A 24,898-nucleotide genomic window follows, 5' to 3' on the forward strand; every position below is an offset into this window, starting at 1 on the left:
CCGTTTAATGGAGGCCAACGCTGCAATTAAGCGGTCGAGCAAAATGAAAATTTTGTCGTTGTCTGGACGCGTTGCTGCGTTTGACCGAAATAACGGCCGCCACTATGCCGGGCATAGCCTGCAGGGATGCGTACCGGTTACCAGTTAATTCCATACAGTCGCATGCGGATCGATGCTCGTAAAAAATCTCGCGGGTTAGCTGTGCGTCAATCGTGTAATCTGCGCGTCCTCAACGTGGCTACCTTCCGAGGAGACAAAATATAGCCTGACACTTGCCACGTTGCTTTTGTTTAGTATAAAGCAACTATTTTTCTTCGTTGTTCCCTTTCTCTTTGTTGGATCGGCGAAGCTCGCAACGAAGGGAGGAATTTTTATTTCGACTAATTTTAAGACACTATTTTACTTAATGTCATTGTAAAAATATTATTTCAGACGACGAAAAAAGTTTTAGATAGCCATCGACAAAACGTAAATCCACGTAAAGTAAAATTATTGTTTCTGCTAAATCGTTTCCACTCGAGCCGAATCTGTGTTAATTATTTCCTTTTGCTGATCCAACTTCTGCTCAAACGCACCGCACCTTATCGGATTAACGTACACAAGTTGCTCTGCCATGCGCATAATGGCGCACACATGGGAAAATTATATTTCGAGCGTATTCGTTCTGAGCGAACTTGATACGCTCGAACGAACGTACCCGAAGTGCACGAACGTACACGAGCGAATTGTCGCAATAATTCCGGTTTTCTGATCGATAATTCTGCGAAAACTCAGCCGCAATGGCGTCGACAATATCGTTCGGATCGCGTTTCACCGATCGGCGAGGATCGTTGATCCAAAAAACGAAATAACCAGACGCGACGGAAATGGAAATTGTATTTGGACGGAAAATCCAATAACAATTAACGGTAAATTTCGTTACAATTCATTTTCTGAAATATCAATGTCAGCGATCGTATCAAAATTTCTATTTTTATAGAAATCCGAGGAACTAATAGCGATTCATTTGGATTGGGTTCGCAAGCACAGAGTGCAGAGAGAACAGAGTCGGGTAGGAGGATGTGCGACGAGAAGGGTGAAACAACGTTGAAAGAGGAACCACGATACGGGCCGCGCCTTCTAATGTAAATTACGCGAAATCGTTGCACGAGTGACGCCACGCGGCACAAAGGGACGCTTTAGCCGCTATTTTTCCAGCTTTTTTCTCTCGGCTGACACGAAATATATTACGTAAATTCCCTTCTTCCGTGACCATTTTCAACGTGGAATGGTCCGTGTGTGGTGTCGTGCGTGACGCGGTAGAAAATGCATCGCGCGAAAATGTTTTTGCCCACGAGTTCGCACCTCGATGTATAAACGACTGCATTTGCTCCGATACAGTATTCATGCTCGTTGTCCCAGCCCCTCGTCTCATTCTCTTCCATTCCATCGGTTTTTCACCCCCGTTCATACTCCCATCGCCGGGTTCTCGCGTACCAGTGTCAATATTTCGTCGTTCGTTGTATCACGCGTATTACCTACTTCCTGGCCCCTCTATGTATTGCATTATTCTCGAGGAAATTGCTCGATATTCCCGCTGTTGAAACGCGACCGTTATAGCCGAAGCGAGAGTAGGAATTCGCGTAAAGTCCGGTTGCACCTTGAGGGCGATTGGTACGCCACGACTGCGCTAAAACGTTGCAACGAAGATGAGAGAAAGCCTGGCTCCTATAAAAATGTCTGGACGGTCTACGATTTCGCTGCAGCCTCGTATTTGCATACGTCGCGCACAGGCTTGGAGAGGAAATTTTATTATCCAACAAATTAGTCGTTGCGGGCGTTAAACGGCCTCGTTTTCGCGAGAAACCGTGCGCTATTGCGAATCGTTGTGAATCGTTGACCGAGTTTCCTAGATGAGAGAAAGCTTCAACTATTGGACGAAGATCGAACATGTTTAGCGATAGATATTTTCCAAAGACCAAGCCAACGATAAATGAGAGAACGGCGGACAAGGCTGACTTATAGCGCGGTTCGACTACTGGCCAATATTTCAATCTGCGAATGCCAGCCTTTCAAGACCGATAAACGCAACGGTACCACTAAAAAATCCATTTACAACGATTTAGTTGACCACTTGTTAGTCTACACGCTGACCGATTCGTTGCTCGTCGTGAACTCCTCGAAATAATTTATCGAACACGTAGCACAAATAACAGTTATAAACTGGTAGAAAACCGATAACTGAATGTCGAAAGTATCGGGTTGCCGGATACCGCAACTATTCGAACCTCTTCGAGAACTTCGATCTCGTAACACAGCCGAGGGCTCTTTAATCCCCCCTGAAAGCTTTAAGCGAAATATGAGAATCGTTTAAGCAGCTTTTCATCTCGCTTTTGTGAGTCATCGAAATGGCAACGAGAGAAGCATCGATCGGTGGACGACGGTCAACAAGAAGTGACGGGCGGAATCGCGGCGAGATTTCCTTTCCGCCGACCGACTGGAAAACCTCGTTTCAGCCGCGTGACTGGAATTTCGTGCTAATAAGAGTAATGGACTGCGGCAAAGGGTCCGCGATATAAAACACTGGCAACAGGGGCGCGGGTGGATATACTGACTGGCGCCACGGGGAAATGACAGACTGTCTATTTAGCTGATGGCACGGGATTTAACCAGTCGATTCGACCACGCGAATATTTTTGCATGTACACGCGGAATAATATGCTCGAATAAGCCGACCGCAGCCTGCAACGGCAGAATAGCATGTCGGTGCTATGGTTCTCGCTGGTGAATTATGGAGCCCGAACGTTCTTCAGCCGAAAAAGGACGCCACCATAGAATCAGGAGAGACGCAACGCCAGCAACAGCAGGGTCGGAGAGGCATTACCCGATTTCGCGGATTCAATCTCGCTGCAAGTCTTCACGGAACCCCTGCCCGTATCCCTGCGATCCCGTGTACAACGTGTAACACGCATGAATGGAGATGGTAGATTTCCGGTCGGGTCAAACGAAACATTTTTTAATACCCATTAACCAGTTGAAATGCCATTTAGCCGGTGTAATAATTCTAAAAGCTTCTGGTTTCAAAAAGGATAGCCAATCTCACCCTTCTCTGCGCCTGCCTGCCTACCTATCTACCTACACCCCCATCCTACATGGGGCTACACCGTGTTTTTTCCCTTTTTTTTCAGCTGTTCCTCTTTTTCTCTCTGGCTGGGACGTGAAATTGAGAATACAATGGCACGCGAACCAATGCACGTGCAGCGGCGAGCTTTTAGCCGTTTGAGCATTTAATCCTGGCGAAAATACCAGGTGAACGCGTATTGTTCCGATATGAGAGCAGCAGTCTGTGTATTCGTGTTAACGTACTACTGGGACATATCGAGATGCCGACAAATTGTCAGTCGGCGTATTAAATACTTTTTTTCTCATTTCACCCTCCTCCCTTGTATTTTCAGTAAATACAGCATCAAAGACCGTCGACGATAAGCTAGAGCCGCGATAGCAGACGCAAGAGTCCTCGACGCTGCCTCCCACGATCACGTACCGAAAAACGAAACAATCTGACTGACTTATTCGCGATTTTATCCGTCGTAAGCAACACACACGAATATGGGAACGTGTGTGATTTACAAACATCAACGGCATTTGCGTTTACGTTCGTCGTTAATTAAACTAACCTGGCTGGAGGCTATTCGGAATCGGACCTTGATATTTCAGGTGAAACGTGCTCCACATGCTATGGAATGTCGGATAATCGATTTTGCGGTGTATTTCTCTACGAAATTATGATGCAATCGCTTCCAACGAGGTCAACGCGATTTTATCTCTCTCGGCAAACTATAACGGCACATATTCACCGAGGGTTGTTCCTGTGTTAAATTGCTTCTGCGAATCAAATGGTACGTACGATTCACATATTCGTCGACCACCACAAAAACACGTTTAGGCCTCGATTTATTCGATATACGTTCCTCCATGGTGTACCGTCCGTCACGAAACACAGACATTTTCAGTTTTAAGGAAAAGTTGGTCGAACCGTGCGTATGGGCGGTGCTTTTTCCAAACGCGTAACACGATAAATCACGGCTGGATTTTCTTGTCATTCGCTTATCGAGGTTATGAATCTCGCGCATGCCGGATCGCGATAGAACGGACGCTTTAAATCGCGCCAACTTTTCTCGTATAAATCCTTTTCCCCCGCCGCGACAGCTTCCGTTCAACGAGCGCGCTTTCAACGGAACCTCGTGAACGTTCACTATTCAGATTAACAGTCGGCGAGGAGCGAGTCGATTGTTTGAACCTCGCTTGGAAGGAACAGCGGAAAAAATTCATTTTCCCTCCCTGTGATTTCAAGAATTACAAACTCTCGATCTTTCGTTCGAAATGCTTCCAAGCGGACCAACAGTTTCGTTGATTAAAACTGGAGCACCGCTCGGTAAAAATACAAGGATGTCATCGTGAAATAGTTGAAATCGGTCGGTTGATCTTCGCTTTTGTGCCCCGTTCGCTTGGAAAACGATTTCAACCGCTTCTGATTTGTTAAAAGCCTTTCCCTGGAACTTTCGTCGAGCGTGGGCGGCGGGTGCGCGTGATTTTCGAGACTGTCGTGGATATTCTTATTCGCCGAAGAGGATCGTAAAACACGGGACGACCGACGCTGTTGAAAACTGTTTGGGAAAGTTTCTCGTTCTTGCAAGAGCGATAAATCGATATCTCTTAGGCGGTGTTCGTTTTTCACACGGCTTTTTGCGCGTCCGTGTTATTCCTCGACGATCCTGGCAAACTTTCCCCGGAAACCCGACTCCCTGGAAAAACTTTCGTTTTAAGCTGTCCGAGCTGCAAACTGTCATCGCCTATTTACCGGTTCCGATCCTTACCAGGATCCATGAAAAATTTCCGCCCAAGTCGCAGAGTGAACGCGAAAACCAAAAAATGTGAAGCTAATAGCAAAGTCTGAAGTTTTGCTTTCAGGCTGTTCGTAACCATTGAGCGTCTAACGCTTATGAAATCAATGGATCTCGCGATCGGTAGCGTCATCGTGGTGGCCTCGATTAAAAATTCATTGCAATTCATTGCATTAAACCGAACGTGAAGTGTCAAGCCCGGATTTGCTCGTCGTTCGGTAGACGAACAGCTTACTAACGAGTAACTTTCGGTTTGTCTAGTCGGCGAGTCTCTGAACTGGTGAGTGCTGTGAATGAAAACAGCCCGGAGCTGTTATCACTGCGATATCGTTCCGGCGTCGTTCCAGGCTCGCACGCAGCGTACAAACACCGAGCACCATGAACTGTTTTCCCTTCGATTTACACGCCGTAAAATCCCGATCGAATAACAAAAATTTTTCTTCGTTAAATCACGCGTCGAAAGGTGTAAAAATTCGTAACAAAGAAAAAGAATAAGATCGCGTTTATCCTTTTACAAGTTTTCGCGTAGTCAGACAAGCGAAAAGAATAAATTCGTTGAATCCCTTTTCACGCATTCTGATATCACCTAATGCGACGTTCTATCTTGATAATTAGCTGGATGTAAACGCTTTTTGCGTTCAAATCCACTTAAATCGAGAGACTCTTCGAATGCATGGACCATGAAACATCCATCGAACAGATCTACAATGGAAAGAGAGTAAACGAAGGGGAAATTAAGGCGAAGAAAGAAAGAAACGAAAGAAAAGAAAAGGAGAGAAAGAAAGACGACATCGGGTTCGGAATCGACAGTGGAAATCCATGGTTGGACGACGGAAGGACTCGGACAGGATACTGCAAAGCAGAAGATGGTTCTGGGTTCTCGGGGCACAGAGGGACGATCAGCCCGGAGCGAATTTGCATTGTGGCCGAACGCTTCGTGTTTGAGCTGCGATGCACAGTTCTCGACTGCCCCGATATTCACTGCACTCTAATTCCCGAGGAGAACCGTCGATACTCTTACTCCTGTTATGTTCCACGTTTTACATTAAATTATCGAACGGAACGTAATCGATAAGAATTGAATCGGTCTTTCGACAGTCACGAACGACGTTCGAAATGAATGCATTTCGATGCAAGCATCGAACGAAGCGGAAACGAGGATCGCGAAGAAATTGCTGGCAACTTTTGTTCTACTTGGCGTCTACTTCGTGAAATGGATATCGGGTGGCAATCTTATCACGACTTTCTGCTCGATATCGCCAACGAATTATTAAAGTCGCTCGTCTTGCAACTCGAACCGTATCGATATTCTCCGAGTTTCAGTCTTGGTTACCGAGTTATCAGCGACAACACAATTTTTTCTTGATCTTCATTCGTTGGACTTTTACTTTGTAATCCAAGCGACGATCCAAGTTTTCCAACGCTGATAATAATGTCAATAAAAAGAACTTACAGGGACAGGAAGAATCGATTACAGAAGCTTTGAACCGAGATTCGAGAGCGGATCGTTCGCTTTGTAGAACCGAACTATTCTATTATAATCGAGCTAGCTCCTCATCAAGCTCTTCCTTCTGTAGGAAATTGCTGTCGGACAAGGAGTTCGAGTGAGTATCAGAGATACGAATAAGACTGCACCGTCTCCGTACATCTGTATTTCCAACTAATTTTATCGTGACACCGATCTCTAACTACAAAACTCTCCCTCCGCTCAGCTCTTTGCATCATATTCCCTAACTTCTACCGAAATTTCTGCCCCTATTACTCTTGAAACTCGAGTCGCGAATAACTTCTACCTGGATTCTCAAAATCCATTCAAAATCTAACCAGCTATTCTCCAACGCTTCTTCAAACACTATGCCGGTCAAAGTGACGGGAAACGTTCCTCTCGTTACCACAGCTTCCTTAACAAATTATTCACCGTAATTGGCCATCTAAAGCGAGTCTAACTGCAGAGGTGCTGGACAGTGTCCAAAACTTCTCCGTTGACGTGTCTCTGACGTCGGACAAGCGGAGGGCAAACGTTAGGGTTAGATCAAACAGCGAGGAGAGAGCACGACGTGAAGGCAACAGGCGAAGTCTCGATCGTGCTCGGCCAGGAAAATCCAATCTTGCGATGGAAGAGGAAATGGAAGAAGAGCACGAGACGACGAGGGTGGCGGGAGCGGTCCCGTCTGAATGGAAAACGAATCACTCGGAAAAGTTTTTAGTCGCGTGCAGATCAGCCCGTCGACGTGAGAAAGTTCCCGTTTATTCGGTATAATCCGTTCGAGAGGGAACGTCGGGAACGCAGAAGCGAGTAACCATGATTGAGTTTTTAGTGGAACGTTCAAAAACAGGTTCCAGGAAAACAGGATGAGAAACGAGGGGTAGAAGAAGCCTAAAAAATGAAGTGGTAGAGGGGAGAACACGCAGTTCTACCAAGTGCACGCGTGTTTCTCGAGACCAAAGCATCGAATACGATCTAAACAGTGCGCTCGACGAGAAAACTTTCGGCGAAAATCGCGAGCCGAACTGGCAAGTTGCTTTGTCGGCACAATGTGAGCATTATGATGGCGCGCTGGGAGGAAAGAAGTTAGAAAAGTTTGACAGAACGGCGAAGAGGGGATAGAAAGCGGAAATCTTCGTGACACGAGGAGAAGGTGTTGGAGAGACGCGATGAAATAAAAGTCGTAAAATTTAACGGGCATTGCATTCAATCAACGTTCGTTTGTGATCAAACGAACAGCTTCTTCTTTCGTTGGCTGAACTTCTCCTTGCCTCGTTTGCCGCGCGCGTAATTTCCCCGTCTTGGTCTCGTCCGAGAGCTTTCCAACCGTCGGGGAAATGTAACGCCGAGTTATAGAGAATTCGTCTCGATTAACAATTTCGGAAAAATAAAAGAGAACGCTGTTGGCGTCGTCGTGAGCTTTGCATCGTCGTTTCTAACACTGCTGCTGATTGGCAACGTTCTCATAAACTCTTGCACATGTGCTCGACGAGACCCCCCTTTTCCCATATGTAGTACCACAATTCACGTGGGCTTATGGCGTGCAAGAGTGGGCGGCCACGTTAATGTGTATACGTGGATACTCGAATAGTCCCCTCAGACTCTAATTAACTCGGATATTGACCAGAGCAGCTTATATCAGCGTGTGTGCGCGCCGTAACGTGGGCTTTTTTGCTTTGCGCGCGTTCGGCCGCGGTACACAAACGAGGGGAAAAACCGGGCAAAAAAGTGGCTCCAATTTATCAGACTCCTACGCTTTTATCGGTACGCCATTTCTACGTGCCTCTTCAGCAGCGGGGAATGTAAATGTCAAAAACTTCGCAATCACGTGCACCGAGACGTGACATCGGTACACGATACGACAAGGGCTCTTTTCGAATGCGTAACGAGAATGCGTACCAAATCGCGTTTTTCGTTCGAGAAATATCCAACCTTTTGTTCCTGGCATGCACGTTCTCTCGATATCGACGATGCGCGAGTTAGTTCGTTGAACGATCTCAATGGACGGCGAACATCGTTCGTTCTAACGAATCGAATTCGACCAATCCTAAAATCGAAACGATTAAAAAAGGAAAAAAACAGAAAACAAAACTGTTGCGTGTATGGTAAACGATTGTCTGAAAACGTACGCTGTAATTATATTAACGAAATGGTAAATTTTGTAAATTAGTGTTTCTGAGAAATGAAACGCTAGTCGCCTATTTTGATGCTAAAATAAAATAAAAATTCTTCAGAAAGGGTAATGGAACAGTTAGCTGGATTTCTGAACGGCTGAAATCACGATGAACGATAGTTTAGTCGAGGGAGATCCGTGTTTGGAAACATCACGAGTAAGCTAGTAAGTTTAAGATACTCGAGACACGTCCGACACGTTTCAGCCTTATCGAACTCAGCTCAATTTATCGCAATATCACTCACCGCTTTTCGGCGTAGGGAAGATGTTATAGGCTGAATCTCGAACCCAGGACGTGACTGCCACGTACTCCTTAACGAACGTCGGTATGTCACACCTGAGCACACCGGTATTTCCAGGAAGGACGTAAACATCTCGCACTTGGACTTCGTACTTTTGACGTACCACTGAAAGAAAGAGCGTCGATATCAGTTTTCCATCGTTAGTCACGTTTGTTCCGTGAAATAAAGTTACTTCTATGGAACGGAAGAAGGAACAAGAGGACGAGTTTACGTAATCGCGGAGACAACGTCGATATTCCAAGGAAAATCGAGCTAGGCAAATTTCCGAGAATTTACTCGATCTTCGTTCGACTTTATCTCTAGTTATACCGCGACAATTATCGTCAGGGTTGTTTTAACCTCAGCAATTCTATTCAGACATCGATATTCACGAAAGCGAATCTCGAGAGCTCAACAGCTTATGGCCAGATATTCCAGACCGTAACGACCCGTCTCTCGTCGTTAACTCCAATAATAATATAAGGCACTACGCATTTTCTATTACAGATTCGTTATTCTACTCGCCAACAACGTCGCTTTTCAACCTGTCTACGACCCGTGCATTCGGTAATTAGTGGCTCCTTCTCGTGTTTTCAATCCAGTTCTCCAGTTATCGCGCACAATCCACCCCTTCTATTCTACGTAACGCAACTCGGCGATTCTTTCCAGAAATTTTCGTTGATTCACGAGCCGCTAAGCGCGATAAGTGATTCTTGCCAGGGCTTGGACGCGATTGTTATTCCCAGCAAAAAACCAACGAAAATCTTTCGTTCGTCTTTTGTGCTCGCCAGGGATTGCGTTGTTTCGTCGGTTTCCCCGTCTTTCGCGCACACACGCAAACATGAAACACGGTAGCACGTACACCGACAAAACGCTCGTCTGTTTCCGGTGGTCGCTAGAAAAACGCGAGTGAAAGCTTGGCAGCGTGCGAGAGGTAAAGCTGGATCTTGATCTTGGCAGTGAGTGTCGCTTGTTAGCCATAAGCGGCTACGGATTCCATGCAGTGCATCCGCGAGCTGGAGGATGAAGCAGCGAAGCAGCGATAAATGTAGTTGGCGCGGCTCTCTCAAGCCGCGATCATTCTCCTACTTTTACCCGCGGCTCGTGGTTTAGAACGTCATCCTGTAGAACGACCGATTACGTATACGAGCGGCGAGAGAAATAGCGGACTACCGGAGACATCGCGGTATCCGATAACGAAAAATCTCGCAGCGCGCCTAGCTAAAAGCGTCACGAAAGTGTTAGGCGAAATGTAAAAAAGAAAGAGAAATACCAAATCGCGAAGTCGAGGCATTAAATGCCCGCCACCCGATACCAACGGAACGTGACGTTAAGTTAGCAGATGGAGAGCGCGGACGTTGCTACAGCTACGCCGTGTTCATGGCGTAATTGCGAGCCACGACACTCCGGGAACGTTCCCCGGCAATTTTTTGCCAGATTACTGCTGTCGCGTGTTCCGGTTCAGCGTCCGAGAAGCACTCTTTGTCCGAACGATTCTGTACACTTCTTTGCAAGGAGTTCTCCACTTGCCGCGAGATATCGCGAAATATAGCGCTCTCGTTATCGTTGCGCGACTGGCCATTTTAAAGATACACAAGATGCACGAAATTGCTATGGGACGGAAAAGAAATAACAGGAAAGAAAACAGAGTCGATGATACATTGGGAGAAAATTATCGAGCAATTTTTTAAGAACCATGCAGATGAAAGTGACAGATTAAGGTAGAAGAGAATAGGGAGGGAATTTCTATGGAAGGGAAAGGAAATAATAAAAAGGAATGGAGAATCAATAACACATTGTGATAAAACCATCTGGCAATTTTGCGAGAACGATGTAGATGAAAGTGAAAGATGATGGAGAATGGAAAGGAAAAAGTCTAGCTTCCGGACCGGAAGGGGAAAGCAATCGGTTGGAAGCGAAGAAATAAAGGTACTCACCGGCCTTTACCGTGATTTCACGGCCCAACACCCTGCCGACGCTGTTCGAGGCTTGACATCTGTAGACAGCCGCGTGGACGTCGTGTCGGTAGGTCTCCGCACTGAATGGCAAAAAATACATTGAACCATTCACCAGCATCTCACGGATGTGAGGTATAGGGAGGACCGGTGACTCGTCCCCCATAAGCCAATCAATCCTTGGCAAGGGACTGCCCTGGGCCGAACAATGGATCATAGCCCCGGTCTCGTTCGAGAATTCGACCGACGAGCGTGGCTCCGAGATCAACACTGGACCCTGACTGTCCAGCACCACACCCCGTCCTGTAACATGGATCGCGCGGCATGTTCCGTTTAGAAGGATCGACGTTCGGACACGCGGAAAATCGAGAAGGCTTTTGGGAAGACGTTAATGGAACTTGACCGAGATTGTAGCGTTAATTTCTGTGAAATTGTATTAGCTGGAAGGTCAGGTATGTGGTCGGTTTGCGAACGACATTTATGAGTAGATATCGATCGAAGTGTAACGTGAATAAGAACAACGAACTGTTGGCGTTGTCGAGTAAAGTGTAGAAACTTGCGTACGTATTCGCGTAATTACACGCAGGAAAGGTATTCTGGCCGCCATTACGCAAGAAGGGGGAAACTTTTTATACGTCCTAGGGGAGATATCAGATTTAAACTCTCAAAAGCAGACACAACTCGGTACTGTGCTGAAAGTACGTATCTGCTTTGACACGATGAACTACCGTAATTAATTATTTACGGCGAAACTTTCATCTAGATACGAATGCAATGAAACAAAGAACACTATGATTTAGCGGTCTCGTTCCTCGTTTCGTATAATTTTACGACGAATTGATATGGACAATCCATTTCGGAAATAGAAACAAGCCAATCGAAAGGTGATCAATCGTTAAACGCTCGAAACTAATCTCGGTAGCGACGTGTCTGGATAAAATACTGGAGAAGTACATTGCACGGAAAAGAGGATATTTTTCTCTAAACGAATAATTCATCCGAAGATGAATCGAATCAATAAGGATATTCGACCGGATAAAGAAACAATTGGTTTCCCAATATTCTCTTGGCCTCGTAGGTAAGATCGAACGAACGGTCGCTTTGCAACTTCTTCGATATTCCCTCCGCGCATCTGCGGTAAGCGGTTTATATTGCAAAATGCACACACTTATATAGCTATGTATGGACGCGTATATCCGGTAAACGCCGAGAAACTTCCGTTTTGTTGCGAAGCATCGAAGGAGCAGCAGAGTAGCTGCACCAAGTATGCAGCAGTAACAGCGGGATCAATCATATTCGATCTCCGTCTTGTCAGTTATTACGGTCTGCGCGCGAAATCATTTGCATTCATCGCCGGGAATGCGGCGAGTTCATCGCTCAAGCGTGAAAAATGTATAATAGGGAATATGTCCTAGCAATTTCGAAGATTTATACAGCGTTCAATTCGTTTTTTAAGCACGAAAACGTTTCAATCCTTCGAAACAAAATGCGATTGCTTTGTAGAAAATGTTACTCGAAACGTTATTCGATTTGTCGCGCGCGTTTCTCGTCGAGCGTTGAAAAGAAAAAAAATAATGAAACCACCGTCGGCATTCACTGTATTCAAATAATGATAACCGAACCAACTTCCCGCCGACGATAAAACGCTCACGTACGCTCATCCACATTCGCTGAATGGCGCGCGAAACGTCGCCTTTCTCCACACCGTGTTCCGATTGCAACATTTACCACTCTCCCACTCCCTCGGTTCGTATCATTTCCTCCCAGAGCGTTTCCTTTCCACAACCCCTGCCTCTCTATCAGCGGGTTTCTCCCCTATATCTGTTCTACCAGGCAAATCTGATAGAGTATCACCGACGTGGCTAATGTCCTCGAAATTTCACGACAATGTTTTTCAGCGATCGGATCGCGACCAAGCGCATAGACAATGCGTACATGAAAACCGTACGAGGGAACCGATGTATTACGTAGGGGCGGCGATTTGATAAGCAGAATTTCGATAGCTACGTGAAACTATGAAACAGTTAAAGGTTCATCGCCACGAGCTCTATACACATCGCTACATCGCGCGCGCGTCCATCCAATTCGTGAAAGCGTATATGTGCCGTGAAGACGTTTATATTCGGCGCTTCCTGCCCTGTATAAGCGCGCGGTGCACCTGCGCCGCTGGTTTACAGCTATGCAACCCTGCCATCTAGCTCGCATTTATACATGAGCCAACTCGCTGCTTCCCATGGATGTGTATACATACTACATTCATCCTCACACGTATGGATATATAGTATATTCGGAGTACAGAGTGCACACGTATCGTGTGCATCGGTACATCTGCTGCTCCCAGGGGCGTTCTTCCTTTCAAGCAAGGGGCAAGTAAACTCGCTCGCGCGCTCGTCGAACGACAGCGATGGAAAATAAGGTTAAATTAATACGCGTATAAAGCAGTTTGTCGGTGACAGCGAAGGCAAAACGGTTATTAAGGGGAACTATGCCCGCTGTGAAGGAAAATTGTCCTCGTTCTTCTTGTTTACGAGCAAATTCGATAGAGATTCCGTCTAACTCGATAACCAGTAGCTTCCTCTGATTTCCTGTCCGCGCTTTATCATTACGAATCGTGGATGAAATAAAGACTCTTTGATACTACAGTCGCGTTTCACGCTTTTGGCCAGGATATCGTTAGATATTTTTCGCCCTCGGAATATAAAACTTGGAAACTGTTCTGGTTTGTTTAACGCTCGTTACGCTAATTAATTGAAGCTTATTGGAACGATTCTTCTTTCCGACCGAGTAGTAGGATTAAAGAAAGTCGTCATAACCGAGGAATCGTCATACCGCAGAAAGGAAGAGGGTAGAACGAATGACCATTGATCGAAATTATTTGCGCATTCGACCGTATCCGCTTATTGTCGCAGCGTTTCAATCTCTCGATGCGAGACGAACAAAAGCAACGTGAACGTCGGATCCAATTAGCGATTGGAATCGCGTAATTCTACAAAGAGTTGATCAATTCAGTAACACCGCATTTCCATAAGTAACCCTGTTAACGCGTCTCCGTTACGCGATCTAACGATCTGTCTTTAGTCACCGTTCTACAAACCAGCATAAATAAACCAACGAAATAAAACAGAAACGTTGAATAAAAGATTGAAAATCTAAACACGCGAATCGAGAATATAAATACAACAAAATAAAAGAAACGAGGTTCGTTGCCGTATAAATTTCCGCGATTTTTCCCCATAAACTTCGTAATCACTCGTGAAGTTCGTCAGAATGTTCACTCGTGAAACGCGCTTTTTTGTCAATTTTCCTAGCCATTTTCCTTCTTCATTTTATTTAGAAGCGTCACATATTTGCCCCCGGCATTCGTGACACGGTCACCGTCCACAGCTCGCCCATATTTGTAGCCGTCACTTGAAATCCCCTTGTGCAATTTTCAGTTAAACGCGTTCAATCTCGTTACGAGCGATGTACTCTCGAGCACGCGCGTACACGTGTTACGCGCAGTTACATGAGACGAACCGGAGAAAAACGTGACCCTATATTCGATGATATACCTCATTAAGGGGAATTGGTACTCAAGTCCCCTATGTTGGGCTCACGTGCAGCACGAAACCAGGCATCGAATGTTAACGCGGTGTCCAAATAATCATAGGGTGGCAAACAGTGAAAACAGGAAGCGATAAATCGTACGCGCGTAATTCCGCGACATCGCGTTTTTATCTTTCCACGCGGACGCGTACAATGCGCGAACGCTCGGCTCTCACAGATGTTCTCATAGATGTAGCATCCTTTCTTCCATTCTTTCTTCTTCCCTCTCATTCCTTTTTTTTTTTTTTTTTTTTTTTTTTATACCACTCCGCTTGTCGACGCACAACGAGGAAGAATGCACTGTTCGGTAGACTAGTATGACTACGTGTGCGAAGCTAAAGGAACGCGATACGCGTGAAACTATCGGCGAGGTGAAGCGTAAACGGTCGAATCGGTAGCGTGAGAAATATACTCTCCATAATTTCTTTCCTTTCTGTACAACCGGTCGACAAAGACGCAGTCTGAAAGTTCGCGCCATATATTTCGATGTACGCGTTTGACCAACTAGCCCTTATATTACACTACACGAATTCCGATTCCATGTACATCGAAGCTCGATAGAGGTTTCGACCCCTTTTCATTTCCTCGTTCTGAGCAGTCCGAATTCCCACTATCCTACGGCTATCGTACGTTTACGGTATCTATCGGTTGGGTCAACTGTGAAATTTAACGAACAGAATGGTAATTGGTCTCGTGACGCTGGATTTGAAACGCGGACAATAATGGTCCATTTTCTTTTTCGAGTTACACGCATGGAATACAAAGAGTCACGAGTAAACGACTTTCGAAGGTATACCAGGAGTTTCTGAACGTTCGATAAGATGCTCGTTTAAACATTGCAAAGCAAGACGCGTTGCCGAGAGGTATGAAATTCAGCCATCGCATCGGCCGATGAGCATCTGCTGCCACGCGCATAACGGCACGTATAATACGTGGCTTCGCGGAACAGGATTGAACGCGGCTTAATTAATCATGGTGAAATTCGGCTCTAAAACTTGTTTGCAGTTGCTCTGCCTCGGGCGACAAGGTTAATTTCGGTTATGCGAGGGAATATTCAGACGCGATTTAGAACGAACTTTCGCCTGTCGACCACGTGGATCGTTTGCATGCTTCCTTTTCCGCTTCTTTAGAATTTGCTCGAGACAATCTCGGATAACGAGAGAGCCGCTCTATTTTCTTCTTTTCTTTTTCTTTTCTACGTCAGTCGATAATTGCGTAACGAGAGGAGGCGGTGAAACTCGATGCGTTTGCACGAGTCACTTCCGGTATTCCGTAATCGTCGGATAACTACATTGCCAGAGACAATTATACGCCGACAATGTGCTTGCCGCAATTACGAGCTGCTATCTCTCTTTTCCACGTTGTGACGCAACTATTTGCCGCTGTATATTTGCCTGGCATTTACAGAGTGTCTCGGAAAATTCCAAATATTGTGAAATCTCTGGTGCTGTCGTGTAAGCTCCTCGTACGGCTGCCGGGTCGACGTCCATGCCGTTAATTCGCATTTCGTGAATTCAACGGTTGCAAAGCATTCGTCGTATCGTTTATACATCGACGTAGTTTCACGGCACGCTCGCACCGTTGACTCTCTTATTCTCCTTAGAGAGTCCTGCTTTTGACGCTGTCGCACATGTTATACGCTCGCGCTACTTGATACGCTCCCACTTCATCATGCGCGCTGTGTTCTTGGTGATTTCGTCGGTTGAAACGCTTCCTGTGTTTTCGGGCCGGGGAATATCTGTTTGCAACGAAAATGTTTCTGGATCGCGTGGAATGTTAAGCGGATATTGGAGTTCTTTAACTGTTTTGTACTCTGCGCGAAAAAGGAGGGGAAAAAAGCGGAAAAGAAAAGGGAGCATCGTTTTCGAAGCAAAAAACATTTTCCACTTCCCACGCGATACCTAGAAAAAGAAAAGAGGAAAAAACACAACTTTTTAAACAAATTTCCAACCAACGCAAACACTCTGCAACATAAAGTTAGCCGAGATATCCCAGACATTCGAGTGAAACGAAACGGAAGTCGCGACATTTTCCGGGAAACTGTTGGCCAAATATTTGGGTCACCGGTGCGTTCCATCCAAATAAATACCGGAGGAACATTTCTGATCCTGTGTCTCGTTGAAAGGAGAGAATGTTAGAGGGTAATATCGACGAGCCGAATGCCGTGAACAAAAAAAATCCTTTGATGCGCGGGGGCTTGTACACGCAACCGCCCCATCGAGTCACTCTCCATGCTCTTCGCGCTCTCCACCCAGATGCATTCCATTACGCACATGTGACCGAGTAACGGTTACGCAGCTTCTACCAGTTCTAGCAACGCGATACACCTGTGCCGGTCTACAATTATGCACCGGCGCGGCGCCATTTATGTCGCATTTATACACTCTCCTCTACATTCACCCCTGTCTTTTCCGCCGCGTTCCACCAACACGCATCCGGTTGCTCTTGTCGCGAGTATGCGCGTCACACGGAGCCGCTGCACGTACGCGCGCATCAACTGTGCAAACGTTGCGCCCGTTCCAGCGACTGTTACGCCGGGACCAGCCCTGTATTCTCGCGTTGCACTTTCTGATTAATTACAGAGCGCTGTCACGCTGCAGTGGACCGGCATTATCATCCGGAGCACGGAACTCGCGCGTCGCTGACGAATTAACCGACGCGATGTAGTTCGGTCAACCGTGACTGTTAGTTCTTAATCGAAGAATCGCGTAGGAGAATCGCGTAAGAGAATCGCGTAAGAGGATCGCATTCGACCGGAAGAAAGAAGATGAATCGTTAGACTTTCCTTGTGAGAATCCGCCTGAAAATCGAGGAAATCCAGAGTTCGTCTACTGTCGTTAAACCTTCCGGTTCGTAGCAACATCGAAGAGGTTTAATTGTAATTAGACCGAAGCTCGCAGTCAGGTGTAATTTAAGACCATCTCAAAGTACCATCTCGAAGTACGACTCGAGTCGAATGGTAGATCCGAACCATCGGGTTTCGGGATCGACTTTCAACGAGAATGGTTGAACGCCATGCGGTCGAATTCTCGAACTTGAATTTCGACGACAGCGGACGCTGCTTTAACGCCGGTTACTTCGACTTCATCCGCTGTTACTTACAAACACTCCAAGTTCAAAAGCCCCGAAAACGTATACGGTGTAGTAGCGGATCTAACGAGTGTCGGTGGCAAGCTTTGCGATCTCCAATTACTCTCCGTTTGGATCAAGTTTCGACGTAACTGAATTTTATATCGTCGTATCTCGAATTGCTCCGTCTCTCTTTGCGAGTAAAGTGAATTTAAAACAATAACCGCGTCTTCTTTCATCGAGTTATCGTGAAATCCTTTCCAAGACGCTATACGAGGAATCGAAGCGTTGTAGCTTAATCGGTCAAGATTTTAACGAACCCGACCCGAGTTTCGATCATCCTATTGCCTTTCGTTAATTGGCGCCAGCTTCGAACACAACGCGAGTCCTCGTCGCGTCGGATCGATAGCGCGGATCGCGATTATCCTTGCGTTCGGCTTGCCTTAATCCGACTTAAGCGCCTACATAAATACGAATATATTTCGCATACGCGATGACCGAAGTTAGCTGCAATGCAGTGGCGCGATACGAGAGGCGGCTAGGATTTTCCCGGCACGCGCACACCGTTAGGATCGTTTGATCTGGATCATGGTTAATTTCACCGTTGGTTATGGCGCACAATACCGTACCAATCACGCCGTGACTTCGCTGCATTGCGCAGTCCGATTGGTTTCTCCGTAGCAGCCACGTATACACGCGCTCGTGCCTTCGTACGCATACATCGGCAAATAGTACGATCGTGGCTGTGCCACGTGCCAGTATAGGTGAATGCGTGCGAACGTGCACACTACTGGACAGGTTACATATACACGCGCGTCACCCACATAGCGGCGCGCGTGTAATCGACGACCAGATAAAGCTGTGAGACGGATCAATCCGTGACGAAGCCATCGACTTCGAAATGCTAGATTTCGTTTCAATCTCGTCGACGGATCGCGTTCTATTCACGGAAGGAACGCGACAACGCCGTCGGACGAGATACATCCTCGAATTATGGGGCAAATTGGACGATAGATCACTTTGTCGCCGGCAGACTTTTTAACCGGGAAATTCCGTGTCAACGGTTGGCCGGTGGAATGAGTGATTTAGAGGCACAAACGCGGCCGGCTGACTTTCTTCCCTCTATCGTTCTCCCGTGAATCTCTTCTACCTTGCCTTTTTAATTCGGTTAGACCGTCTGGCGATGCACAGGCATGGGCGTGTCTCTCGTGCATGCGTCCGTAGGATTTGCAACTTGTCCGTTCCCAGAAAATTTTAAATTGTAAATAAGGTTGCCAAGTTGCTTTCGCGTTGAGAGAACAAGGCAAGCTCGTTGAGTTTTCGCGAAATTCGCAAACTAGCTTGGCTCGTAAATCAAGGTTTCGCCAGACGTTAACGAAATCTGTGAAACCACATAATCCACAGGAAATCCTGTTCGCTTACTTTCGACTCTTGAATTTCCCAGAGCTATATGCCTATCGGTCTGGCAAAATCGCGAAATAGGAAAACAGGAACGATCGATGGAAAATGCTGACGCGTGACAGTCACGCGGCAGACTTTCGACACGCGAGACGCTACTATGAATCGGTTGCCTGGCTTGTGACGGCACATAACTTCCCCGTCGTTCGACTATCTCTCTTTTTATCCGTGACGATCTATCGCATTATGTACCGTGTCGACACCTTACCGCCTCACTTTGAACAACGTCGATAGTCTGATCTTCGAGCACATAGGTTGACACATTATGCACGCACCATAGAGCATGTTGGTCGAGAACGGGTTGGGCGAACGGAAGAGGAAAGGAAAGGAAGGGAAATCAGCCGGCATCGACGATGAAATTAGTTGGTCGCGTCACGAAGATCCTTATACCTCGTCTGGCCTTCTTTCCTTTCTTCCTCTCTTTCTCCCCCTTATCTCTTCCAACCGTTCGATTTCCTTTCTTCTTTCTCCGATTCCCTCTCGTCTGCTCTCTGGTCCCTCTTCCTGCCGCTCGTCACTCCCTGTTTCTCTGTCTCTTTCTTCACGACGCGAATGAATATATTTCCCTCGGTAGCGTCTTCATCCGACCGAATGGAAGAATCTAGCGAGACGGGAGCAATATCGACGGAAATCGAATCGCAAAATGGAGAAAATGACTGCGAGTGCTTCACCCTATCACGGAGAAGAACGAGGCGAGAAAATCAGCAGAAAGGTGAATGAATGCGAAAGAGAAGGAGGGAAAGTACGGCAAGACGGACGGGGGACAGAAGAGGAAGAGGGACGAAGATGGATATTCGAAGGACAGAGAAGGATGGACAAAGCGCGCGAGGGAGAGAAAGAGAAAGGAGGAATGCATTCCTGGGCGAGTTAATCCCTGGAGTCTGGAATGGCTGACAATGCCATGGATCCATGCCTTCTACCTTCCTCTATGCTCTTCGTGATCGTGTGCGTTCTCGTATGTACGTGCCATCGAACGATGGTACGGAGGAATCAAGCGTTCCGACGTATTATCGTCTGCAATCGATTCGCCGATTCTTAATATCGCGAAACTCACCTGTAAATGGATCTTAATAGAGGGTGAAAGTCGGAAATCTTACGTGCGGCTGCACGTATTTCTTAACGCGTTCCCCATCGCATCTGCGACCGAGCCCAATGCGTTGACCCAATCGTTGCCATAAGCAGCTTACCAAGAGCTTGTCGGATCGTCAGTTATTCACGTTATATTTCCGTCGTCTGCACGAATTGCCATTTGCTCTCTTCGTTCCGCTTTTTTCCACGTTTCTCGTGCTTCCTTTGTCGTTTGTCAAGAACGTAATACGATAGCAGATGAAGATACCATTGGTACACGTTAATTCGAACTCATTGTGGATCCTCGCGAAATTGAATTGCCATCGACTCTGGAAACGTGCTCTTGTACTCGACGAGTATACGATTATAACGACGCTTGCTTCCTATTAGATGGAGTCGTTTTTATTAGATGAAAACGTGTTCCATACCGCGAGTGGGTAATTTTTAATTGGTTGAATATTTTACATCGTCTAAAATTCTGGTCTGGCGATTTCTCAACGAGCACTACGGAGCGCAATTGGCTATTTCGGATGGTTCTATCGCGCTGACAACCAAACCAATTTTCTATTTCTTTCTCGAATAGAACAATTACTATCTAACATCGTTACGAGAAAACTAATTTTTCATCGAGCTTGATGGCATGACGTTAACTCGTTAATTGGCAACGTGAAGAGGATACGCGGATCGTTCGAACAAAGAATTATCGACGATAACTTCGTTTCATCGGTACAACGATCTCTTTGGAGTTTGTTTAATTGCGACTTTATTTAAATAGAGACAACCTTGTACGTCTCGCGTATCAAACATAGAAACGTCTAAAAACGGGATCGAGACGAGGTAGCGGAAAAAAGGCGAATAAGAAGAATCGATTGGCGTGGGACAGAAAATGAAGCGCAAAATGCAATTAGCCAAGCTACCGGATAATTGAAACAGTGAACAGGAAATGGGCTCGCGGCAAGGTAATACGATTGAGCCCTTCTTACGATTCTCAGTTCCAGAGAAAAAGAACATCTTGAGAGGCGAACAAAAAAAAAGGAGGTCGGTCGTGCACCAACGAAGAAAGCGTTTGACGACATCGTGGGACAGCTGCACCGTAAACTGCTTAGCAGCAGATAGTGGCTGGCCAAGTTCCTCCACTGCCGGAGTAACTTTCTTAATCCGGTTCTTAGCTGGGTTAGTCTCTGCGATTAATGCTTCGCTAGCCTGCCGCCACCCCCCACTGCTTAAGAAATATCTCTGTCGAGCTGTCGAACATCGTCTGATAATCGAACGATCGAGTCAAGGTCAAAACATATGGCAAGTATTTGCTGATCTACGAAACCTAGTTGTACACCGTAGAAAGAACAAGTCGAGTAAAATAACAGAAGAAAAAGAAAATAAAAAATGAAAGAAGAGCAGAAGAAGTGGTGTACACGATATTGGATAGCAATAATTCTTCGGTCGCAGTCAATAATTTCTTTTTCGTTCACGGCTGGCGTCGATGGAACGATGTCAATAAATACGATGATAAATCAGCTATAAATCGCTATGGAGCTTGGCCATACAATTCAGATGCATCGATCGCGGGCTCGACTCGAGAAACAAAAGAATTAACCAGACACCTGCGTCGTCGTCGCTTCGCGTCCTATTTTGGAATGGGAAATTAATCACGAATGTCGCGATTGCCACGCGAGCTTTTTTCCCCAGCAGCAAACGAGCACGGCAAGCGCGATTCCGGCCGATGCGATACAACCACAACAACAACAACGACAACGACGAATCTCTATGTGTGATGCTACATCCTCTTCTTTTACCAGCCAGGTGTTCGTAGCTTATCACTCACCAGCATCCGCACTCCAGCGACACGCTGAATTAGCATAATAGCACCGATGTCGTTACGAGCCAGTGAAACTCTTCAGGATACTTCAGTGCTCCGATACAATGGAATATCGATCGCGACCAAGAGAAGCCAGTCTCGCCAAAGGTGTAGACGACGAAACAGTACGCCTCTTGACGTATTAAAGGGTACTGCACGAAATATACAGAAGAGAGACAAAGGGTGGTCCACCAAGGGACGGTGTACAGACAAAGGTGTAGCCGAGGGTTATGGCGATCCCCAAACAAATCTCTACTTAGTCACGGGACAAAGTAAAATTGCGGTTTAGCGCGAAAGAGTGTATATAAAACAATCGTTTCGACCAAGTTGATGAAGAATAACAGGGAAATGAGCAAAATGACCGTAGAAGAAACAGGAACGAGTGTAAATAATTGTTGCACTTTCGTCGTGACACTTTTTCATCCTCTGTCGTGTCTGTCTGGCGAAGAAATGTAGAAGCGTATTATAAGGGTCATTGTCCATGCCCTGTTCACGCCGCCAAGTTAAACTACGACTAATTTCTCCGCTTAATGTGTCGCTGTAGCGAATGAAACGCACGTTTCACCGACACGCAGAACTTTCTCGGGCATTTTTAATGTGGGAACCTCATTGAAAGATGAAGTTCGTTTGAACACGAAAGAAGAGAGAGAGCTGGATTCGGTGTTCGTAGACTGCGTGGATTAGGTTGGACTGTTCAGTCTCTTTTATCAATGAAAGAATTGAACCGACTAGTCACGCAGCTGAATTGTCCAGCGCGAAATTGCAGTTACCGCTTCCATCGACGACACTTTAACAGTACATTGTCTTGGAAATTCTATCAAGGGATTTCGAAAAATTTCAAAAAGATTCAACCTAATGCAAATTTAACAATTTATTCTGCAAAAATATTACAAACGATATGAAATGAAACAGTTTTCCCTGGAATTTTTGTCATAAGACTCGTACAAAATTATTAGCAGGCAAGAGACAATGAAAATAGCGAACCATCGCTAATTAAACATCATGGAGAATTATGGAGATCGTGACAGTGGCACTAGAGGTCATTGAAAATCAGACAGAGGTCGTCGAGATAGTGTTATTGATACTCAAGGTCATATAAAGCTCGTGGTATTATAGAGATAATGTGTTTGTAGTGCATAATGACATATTGACTGTCGTGTACAACATCGTATGCATGTGGCAATATTGTTATTCGAAGGTTCGCGTGCACGTAAAATATGTGGTCCTCGTTCAATTTGTTGAAACATATCTCACACCCTAGCGGTTATTTAAAAAGGGGTGATATTCACTTTTTTCAACATGAATGATTCAACTGAATGATAGTACCGGTAACATTTAAAACGACCCAATAAAACCTGGATAAAGCGAATAGTCGTGAACGTGCTCGTGTTTCTCGAATGCTGCAATTTGCGCGACGCACTAAAACGTCATTCTAATTTCGACCAGGACGAATCGCGTTGGCGAACTTCCCGCATTTTAGGCAGTTTTGTCCTCGCGCCGTCCCGCCCATTCGCGCATTCCGTCTCATTTCGCATTCTAATTACAAGCTGCACAGTGCCGCGTAAAGCGTAAATTATTTTCAATTGTCGGATAAAATATGGCACGCATACAAAGTACGGCCGTCACGCCGTCACGCCGTTACCCCGTAAATACGGTCTGGCCGCAGATATTGTTCATTATGCGCTATCCATCGTTAATTGCTCCGAATATAATTAAAGGGAGCGGACTGGATGGACGAATTACGCGGGGAGGGGCCTGGACGTTGGGCGCTTACGCGGTATAGCCTCGATTCTTTTATACCTTTTGTCTGCGATTTTTCTCCTTTGCCCCCCGTCTCCCGTTTCCATCCTAGTTCTCTCTTTCTCCAACGTATCGCGTCACTTAATTCGCCAGTGTGAACATAGCCAGAGCCAAGACGTTTATTTATGGCAATTTAACTCGAAACTCCATTCGCGGGGCGCACACGCCTCGTTTAGTGCGCGGCATTTAAAAGTTCCGGCCGAGACAAAAGTTCCACGGCGTTAATAGTTCCGACGGGCCTCGCTATTCCTACAAATTATTCGTGTGTTTCGCCTTTCCCCGATTAATTGCTGCCTTTTTAATTACTCCTATTTTGCAAGAGTTCGCGTGCCACGGTAAGCCTCTGGTTTCGCGTTAACGAAAATATTCGCCTATTAGCGACACCGTTATTGTTGTTACCGTTCTCGTTTGGCAGATTCTACCTTAAGCGCCAAAGGATAGTATACGAAGATATTAGCCACAAATTGGTTACATTCTCCTCCTTTCGGATCGTCCTCTTTGAATCGTTCGACGATATAGATTTTCAATATCGTTCAACTACTAAGAGAAGTTATTTCGCAATTTAATAACCTGCTAGGGTTTCTCCCTCGTTCCTTACGCAACCAACTAAGTAAACTGAAACGGGATTCTGATAATTTTCAAGGACACACGACACCGTTCTTGCTTCACCTTTTCTTCGGCACAAACGTAGATTCGCGACTCCGATCGATGGCGCATCGCGTAGATTTCATTTAGAAGTCCCTGTGCAAGTTCTTTCTATGAGGAAATTAAACGAGGAGACTAAAAAGCAGAAGATGAAGAAGAAAAAGAAAATACGAAGGAGGGGGAAATTCTATCTGACTGCCAGTCGCCACGGAAGTTGTACCATCGTTCGATAGGCGCCGACTTCTTCGAGAACGCGTACAGAAAGTCCGTCGGCGAAATAAATTAAAAATCCTCTCGCCATAACGAGCGAACGGAACAGTTCACGTTTACTTCGGTGGAAACCCAGGATGCACGGACGCCGCATCCGATAATAGCGACGTGATCGGACGCAACTGGAGCATGTGGACCAGACATTTTCGTAATTCGGTCCAAGTCGCGGTACACCGGACAACCGTGACAGCTCCGCACCACCGATGCGAATCGCGGTTCCAAATAAATTAAACTTCTCTTTTCCTTTACCTACTATATACACTCTTTTGAATTCGCCTCTGATACTCTGTTTCTGCCTCGCGTGTAAATACTGTGACGGGGGGCGGGCATGTGCCCGTATAGCTATGTGAAACGCAACCAGACGTGTATC

General features: G+C 46.1%; 1 protein-coding gene across 7 annotated transcripts in view; it reads right to left on the minus strand.

Moving 5' to 3' along the window:
* Window positions 1-24,898, minus strand: part of LOC117206803 (Down syndrome cell adhesion molecule-like protein Dscam2) — a 123,050-nt gene that overhangs the window by 52,402 nt on the left and 45,750 nt on the right. For all 7 annotated transcript variants that reach the window (XM_033446445.1, XM_033446450.1, XM_033446447.1 and 4 more), the window contains 2 exons: window positions 10,761-11,081; window positions 8,788-8,949 (listed from right to left, as the gene is read on the minus strand). In XM_033446445.1, coding sequence (XP_033302336.1) covers window positions 8,788-8,949; window positions 10,761-11,081 — 483 coding nt within the window. The remainder of the gene's footprint in view (window positions 1-8,787; window positions 8,950-10,760; window positions 11,082-24,898) is intronic.

Source organism: Bombus bifarius, unplaced genomic scaffold (genome assembly GCF_011952205.1).
Source record: "Bombus bifarius isolate JDL3187 unplaced genomic scaffold, Bbif_JDL3187 scf7180000008008, whole genome shotgun sequence".
Lineage (NCBI taxonomy): Eukaryota > Metazoa > Arthropoda > Insecta > Hymenoptera > Apidae > Bombus > Bombus bifarius.